Here is a 7,019-nt window from a genome sequence, read left to right on the forward strand (position 1 = left end):
GATCCGAGATCTCGGTCCGAGTCCTCGAACAATAATATTTATACTTGGCTGAATATAGTTAGCGTTGTAATCGAGTTACGATTCTTTACGATGATTTTCTGATCTATGTTATAGAAAACTCATATCTTCAAACAACCACCAAGTTGGTTTATAGATATCATCAAGTGATGCACCGCTTGATTTCGAATGTTTTATTTTATTTAGATGGTCCAGATATTGTGATCTTAAATTATTAATTTTTTTTTTTTGCAATTTTAGTTGTTAGTGGTTGTCCTGTTAATTCTTTGTACTGATTACAGATTATCTGTAAAGCTTGATCTCGTTTTATACGATTATGATAATCAACACTTTTTGTAACATATAAACAAGGATGTTGTTGATATAACATTAATAAAATTTTAACATTTTCCTTATTATCCATTTTTTATTATAAAAGAAGTTTTTACTGAAAATCAATTTTATATATTATTATACTTTTCTTGAAAAATAATATGTATGTATAGGTTATAATATATTTTTAATGTCTAATTTAATCTGTATTAAAACTAATAATAACTACTTATGTAAATCTTATTAATTATTAATTTTATTAATTTATTTTATTTAAGAATTATATTTCTCTTATTTTTTCAATTCTATAATTACTTACTAAAATATTATTTATATTGTTCACAGTATCTCGTATCACTATAAGTATCTTATATTTTGTCTTGACAGATAGTAAAAGAAACTAGTAAAATCTAATAACTTGCAATAACTCGTACCGAAAAATGGGACGCAACGCATTTTTTCGTTTAAGCTTCTTATTCGAGTTTTGCATCTAAATTCAGTGTGTACATGATCCGAGTTCTAGTAACTTTCCCTCAGTCCGAGATCTCGGACCGAGTTTTAGTATCGTGGACACAAGGCTTTAGACGATCTCAGATCTTAAGACTGCCTTGGTAAAGAGTGTGCTTAAAGCCGGTATTCATAGTCAAAGCTCAAGATAATGCTTAAGACTGTCTTATTAAAGATTATCTTATTTAATTAAGATCACCTCAAAAATGATATAATTCATAGTCGCGATGTAAGGTGATCTTTGTCGAGAAATTTTTATTTAAGTAATTCTTATTTGATATAAGATTATCTGTACGAAGATGGACTTAAGGCAATGCTTATTTATGACTCGGATGTTTCCGTAATATTTCCATTGGACTTACCAATAGAAATGTCGCATTTGAGATTCAATTTTCTGAAGTTATACCATCTAGTTTTATATTAGCCATGACTCAAATTTCAGTGTTTCACAAATTAAATAATAGTGTCAGGGAGATAATTTTATCTAAATCAATCTAAATCAAATAGTGAGAAAAGAAAATTGTAGCTAACAAAATGTAAGTAAAGTATATTTATATAAAAATCAAAACAATTAAATAAAACGCAAACAATTAAAAGTTAAAATACGAGTCTATTAACTTTTAATAACCATATCAAACTTCTCTGGATTTAGAACATGGTTTGAGTTTTATTTAATTATTGTGACTTTGAATTATTAACAGCCTTGGAATATATTTTATTCTTAATTTAAAAATTATTTATTTAAAGTTTTTTGTAATTAAACCATTATTTTATTTACAGAATGTCGTGCAAAGAAAAAACTCTTAAAAGGGGTAAACATTACACAACTATGGAGAGAAAAGTATTTCTGCAAATTCTACAAGAATATAAACACATAATTGAAATAAAAAAAAGCGACAGTTCTACATTGAAAGACAAAGAATGTGCCTGGAGCGAAATTTGTAATAAATACAATCAATCAACTTTAATTTGTGAAGAGGTAAAAACTACAACTAATAGTGCATCAACATGTAATAATATAAAATATTTTAATTTTAGAGAACAGTACAACAGTTGAAAAAGTTATGGACAAATCTAAAACAAAGCCAAAGAGAAGCGTTAACGAAAGAAAAACAAGCCCGTATGACAACTGGTGGAGGACCGGAAGAGGCAGAAGCAACCATTGACCCTGATATTCTTAATCTTGCGCCTGATCTCATGAAGACAGCTCCAGTGTTCTTTACATCCAACATGACAGAGACAGAAATTAATGGTATGTACGAAACTTTTGAATTAACATTAAAATTATTAAAAATATAATTCTATCTTTTCAATTCTAATAACTTTTATTTTTTCTATACATTTTAGATAAGCGTGATGTTACATTTGATGCCATATCTACTCAAAATTTAGAAATATTTGATATTGATAATGAATGTTCCATAAGTATACAAGACGAAAATGGTTCTATAAAGATACAAGATGAATCTTTTATAAATATAAATGACAAAAATAATAAATCTACAAATGAAGAAATTAATACTTTGCAAGGTATTTATGTTATATATTTGCACATTAACATTTGTATGTAAGTTATGTAGAAAAAGTATTTTATTTTTTTACAGATACATTTGTTATAGCAAAAAAGAATAAGAAAGAATCTACGACTTTATGTGATTTTTCGGAAGAGTCATCAAGTCATCAAGTATTAAAAAGAAAAATTGACAACACAAAACGAAAGAGCAGAGAAACAACAGAATTACTAGACACAGAGGAAAAATTAAAGATACAGCGTATACAATAGGTAATGAGTCAAGAAGCTGTATTAGCACGTATTAGACAAACTCATGAAGAAAACATATCTAAAATGAAAGAAGAACATTTGAAAGAAATGAATTGCATGCAGTTACAACATTTAAAAGAAATACAAACAATAGAAATACAAATTAGTAGAGCAAAACTTAGGATCACAGAATGTTCATTCGAAGATAAAGAAAATATTAATTGATACGTATAATAAACGTTTTCTTTATTTTCTAATATTTATTTTATTAGATAAAAGTTTAAATAAGTTATATAAAATATAAGTTTACACATATGCAATGTTTTCAATACGATTGCAATATTTTAAGAAAATTTTTAAATATATAGATATATTTAGTTCAAAGATATCGTCTTGCCAAAGATGTATGTGATAAAAGATGTTTGTGTTAGTTGAAAGATATGTTTTTATATTGCCAAAGATATTTATAATAAGATTTTATTTTAATAAACAATGTTTATAACAAAAAATGTTAAAAATATTTTATGCTCAATATTATATATTATGTTTATTACGTTATGTGCTGTACATTTTTGAAGTACAAAATACAATTTGGAACAAAATAAAAATATGTCTAAGAAATATATGTTATATATGATTAATATACCTATACACTAATAATAATATACATAATAATGGGATATACTTAAAATGTATTTAAAGGAAATTTTATCTAAATAGTCGTTCGATAAGAGCATTTCTTACGAGAAAGCCATCTCCAGGCTGCCAGTGAGGCTGGATCTCTGAAACTTCGTTATTTGCATTTTCTAATTCTTCATCATCATCATCATCGTCTAATTTATCATTAAAAATTAATGATAAATTATGAAGAACAGCACATGCCACAATGATTGTTGTAGACGTAGACAATTTTGTAGTAAGCCCTTTTGACAAACAAGGAAATCTACGTTTCCATATACCAAACGTTCTTTCTACAATTATTCTTGTTCTCCTATGAATTATATTATATCTAAAATAAAAAATATATTATTAAAAATTATATTACAACTATTTAAAAATTTTTAAATTATAGTTTTAATTAAATTAAATTCTAGTTATTAAATATGCATGCAATCAACCTTTCTTCTTCATCTGTTGTAGGATTACTAATTGGCGTAAGTAAGAAAGGCAATGCGGGATATCCAGCATCTCCAACAAGCATTCCATCCAATTGACCTTGTCTATATCGCATATATATGCGAGAATTTTGAAAGATTCGACTATCATGCTGGCTACCCGGCCACTCTGGAACAATATCTAAAATTTCCGTGCGAGGTCCGACAATAATCTGCAAAGAAAAAAAATGAGATAAAAATTAGAGTTTTTGTTTTATATATATTTATTTAATTCTCTATAACGCCGTATAATCTTGAAGTCACATACTTATATATCTGTATTTTTTAAATATTATTTTAATTTTCCGCAAACAATTTAGCATCTTAGATAACATATTATTGTTGTACTACTCCTTTATAAGATTAATATTAAGTTACTCAAACGGGTATATGTACCTGAACATTTAAAGAAAAGTATCCTTTCCTATTTCTAAAAATTTCGTCAATATTTTGAAGTCTTGTGCGCACTAGACGAATATGTGTGCAATCTATTGCACCATCAATACTAGGAAGGCCTATGCCTCCATTACCACGTCCAAGTTCTTTAAATAATCGTTTATTCTCAAAATACGATTCTTCTGATGATGGCATTTTTATATATCGGTTGATATAGCTGGCTAATAAAATGGACACTTTAAATACAATTCGTGACATTGTTGGTTGTGATATTGTTATTATATCCCCTAAAACAAGCTGCAAAAGATAAATATATATATATATATAAAATCTTATATAATATATATTAAATTTTGTAATAATTTAATGTTATATTGCATATTAGTGTGTATATATATGTAATTTTTACTATACATATATATGTGATTACGTACCTGAAAACTTGCTGTTGAATAAAATCGCAAACATATTAATAATTGTATAATAGGAGATATTGGCAAACCTCGATTGTTTATTTTGGCAAGTCCTTGCTCTATTAAAGGAAAAATCCCAAACAACACGGAATTTTTGGAAAACCGAAATCTTCTTTTAAATTCTATTTCACTATAAAATTCAAAAGGATTTTGAAAATCACGAAGATAACGTTTAGGAGCACGCCTTATCGCATCTTCTACTCCTTCTTCGTCACTAGAAAAATTTATATGGAAATCCAAATTTCTTGGATCCTCTAAATTCATTTTAAAACCAAAAGATACAACCAAAATGCAATAATATGTTGCTCAAGAGGTCCTCGGACATCTCTTGGTAAAGATCGTCTTATTTGTCAGTGTGTACGTGAAATGACGTGAAATAAGATGGTCTTTAATAACTATGAATTCATGATTAATAAGATAGTCTTAATCCCATGCTTAAATGGATTTATGAATCACGTTAAGACGTTTTCAAATAAGATTATCTTGAATAAGATGCTCCTTTAAGAATTTGCTCAAAACCCGCCTTTCTTTTGACTATGAATCTAAAGACCACCTTAAGACCGAACTTAAGGTGGTCTTATAAATAAGTTCGGACTATGAATACGGGCCTAAGACATATTTCGAGCAACGTCTATGAATTCCGCCCTAAGTGTTAATTGTATTATTAGTTATAAAATATTAATTATATTATAGCTATAAGAATACTGCATAACTGAACAATGCATTGAACAAATAAGCGAAGAGATAAGAATAACATAAGCAAAGGCAGATGAAATAATTTCACGGGAGATTAAAAGGCAACAACGGAAGCAAGTCGGCTTCGTTCAAAAAGGTTACCAGACACCCATCTTATCCGTCGGCTATCTTCTATAAACGAAAACGAGCTGCATATCAACTTCCAGCCAAACGATATTCCAACGTATCAAGAAGCCGATGTGACGATTAAAAATCTATGCGATACTCTCGAGAGCCTACTCCCCACCACAAGAGGACCAACGTACATTATCGCTCGTGAGACAGTTCTCTTCCAGCAGACTCACTGTTAGGTCAGATTAAGTTCTATATACTATTTTTCTCTGCATTGTCCAGTTGAAAACACTGAGTTATTTGATTCATATTTAGCAGTGTAATATCTGCATTATTAAGACGTATCTATAAGGCTTTGCTTCTAATTAAAATTAGGTAAGCTAATTTAATCTATTTTTATTTGATTTTATTCATATCCTTTCATACGATGGATCATTACCTCCTGTATCCCTAGTAAACCCGGTGAACGCAGGGTGACTAAAAAATAAGGAGGCATTTCAAATTTCGCGCTAATAGTCGATATTACAGAATTCTCTACACACGTCTAGTGACCAGACGTAACAATCATTGAGTTCTATAACATACTGGAGCGAGCCTTTCAGGAGTGGGGATGTCTCCATCGGTTGAAAAAGACAGATAGATTTACGTGAGGCTAGTCTTCCTTGTCCAGCGTATGTTTTCAGCATAACGTAAAAAGAGACAGAAATTCTCACATTGCTATATATGTCCTTTTCTAAATCGCGGACGCAGTTTTCTTTGTTCGGGATAGGAAGGCTCGCTCCAGTATGTTATAGAACTTAATGGTAACAATAGATCCATAATATTTCCGTTTTTTTTTATTAAAACTGCTATGGTAAAACGGCTGATTGGTGCATGTCCGTGCTAGATCCATAATTGTGGATCTAGCACAGACATGCACCAATCGGCCATTTTATCATAGCGAAAAGTGGATCTAGCCATGTAGTTCCGCCGGCTCAAAAAATGGATCCAGTTAGCGCTACTGTACGGCCTAGAGAAAGCGTTGTACGAAAAACGACGGCATGGCCCAAGATCTATAGAGAGAAGGTTACCTCACGCGCAAAGAGGGACGCGCGGCAAGAGGGGCACATGCTGAGCGGGGTGAGCGGCAAGAGGGGCAATGATGATCTCATCGTCGAACAGTAGCTGTCTCTCTCGCACGCTTTAGTGTTTTCTCTCTCGCTCCTATAATATAAAAATGCTTTGAATTTTTATCGAAAAAATACTTTTATTTTGTAAAATATTGATAGCACTGGAAATTGCGTAATAAAAATTAAAAAGTAAATTAGAAAGGCGCTATAAATTACATATATTGCAAATTATAGCGCTAGATATTTAACGTTTATAATGTTAAATATCGCTGCAACAGATGCATTTGTGATACAAATTGCTTTGTACTCGTATTTAGACTGTAATATCAATGAAAATAAAATATAATTTGGGGATATACACAAAAAACATCATTTGTAAAGTAGTAAAATAAAAGAAAAAATAGTACATATTTAAAAATTATTTTTAAAATAATATTTACTGTTTATATGCATTATTTACAAAAAAAAAATACTATAAAGA

The 7,019-nt window shown here is 29.5% G+C and overlaps 2 protein-coding genes across 2 annotated transcripts; one reads left to right on the forward strand and one right to left on the reverse strand.

Annotated features, from left to right (window-relative positions):
• Window positions 1-1,253: 1,253 nt before the first annotated feature.
• Window positions 1,254-3,151, forward strand: LOC136999666 (myb/SANT-like DNA-binding domain-containing protein 3). Its single transcript, XM_067354144.1, has 5 exons — window positions 1,254-1,373; window positions 1,618-1,816; window positions 1,876-2,089; window positions 2,185-2,367; window positions 2,457-3,151. The coding sequence occupies exons 2-5, from the start codon at window positions 1,619-1,621 to the stop codon at window positions 2,618-2,620; spliced, it is 759 nt and encodes a 252-aa protein (XP_067210245.1). The 5' UTR covers window positions 1,254-1,373; window position 1,618; the 3' UTR covers window positions 2,621-3,151.
• A 153-nt stretch (window positions 3,152-3,304) lies between these two features.
• Window positions 3,305-6,559, reverse strand: LOC136999665 (putative nuclease HARBI1). Its single transcript, XM_067354143.1, has 4 exons — window positions 4,584-6,559; window positions 4,150-4,446; window positions 3,718-3,926; window positions 3,305-3,608 (listed from the first exon to the last, which is right to left on the reverse strand). Exons 1-4 carry the CDS (start codon window positions 4,884-4,886, stop codon window positions 3,308-3,310), a joined length of 1,110 nt encoding a protein of 369 aa, XP_067210244.1. The 5' UTR covers window positions 4,887-6,559; the 3' UTR covers window positions 3,305-3,307.
• Window positions 6,560-7,019: the final 460 nt, after the last annotated feature.

Source organism: Linepithema humile, chromosome 4 (assembly GCF_040581485.1).
Source record: "Linepithema humile isolate Giens D197 chromosome 4, Lhum_UNIL_v1.0, whole genome shotgun sequence".
Classification (NCBI taxonomy): domain Eukaryota; kingdom Metazoa; phylum Arthropoda; class Insecta; order Hymenoptera; family Formicidae; genus Linepithema; species Linepithema humile.

What these genes read in the sequence shown, in the direction of transcription:
- LOC136999666 (XM_067354144.1), top strand. Translation starts at nt 1,619, where the DNA reads ATGTCGTGCAAAGAAAAAACTCTTAAAAGGGGTAAACATTACACAACT. An exon ending in CAACTTTAATTTGTGAAGAG is followed by an intron (nt 1,817 to 1,875) that starts GTAAAAACTACA and finishes TTTTAATTTTAG; the next exon opens with AGAACAGTACAACAGTTGAA. An exon ending in GACAGAGACAGAAATTAATG is followed by an intron (nt 2,090 to 2,184) that starts GTATGTACGAAA and finishes TATACATTTTAG; the next exon opens with ATAAGCGTGATGTTACATTT.
- LOC136999665 (XM_067354143.1), bottom strand. Translation starts at nt 4,886, where the DNA reads ATGAATTTAGAGGATCCAAGAAATTTGGATTTCCATATAAATTTTTCT. An exon ending in ATTCAACAGCAAGTTTTCAG is followed by an intron (nt 4,447 to 4,583) that starts GTACGTAATCAC and finishes TATCTTTTGCAG; the next exon opens with CTTGTTTTAGGGGATATAAT. An exon ending in ACTTTTCTTTAAATGTTCAG is followed by an intron (nt 3,927 to 4,149) that starts GTACATATACCC and finishes TTTTCTTTGCAG; the next exon opens with ATTATTGTCGGACCTCGCAC.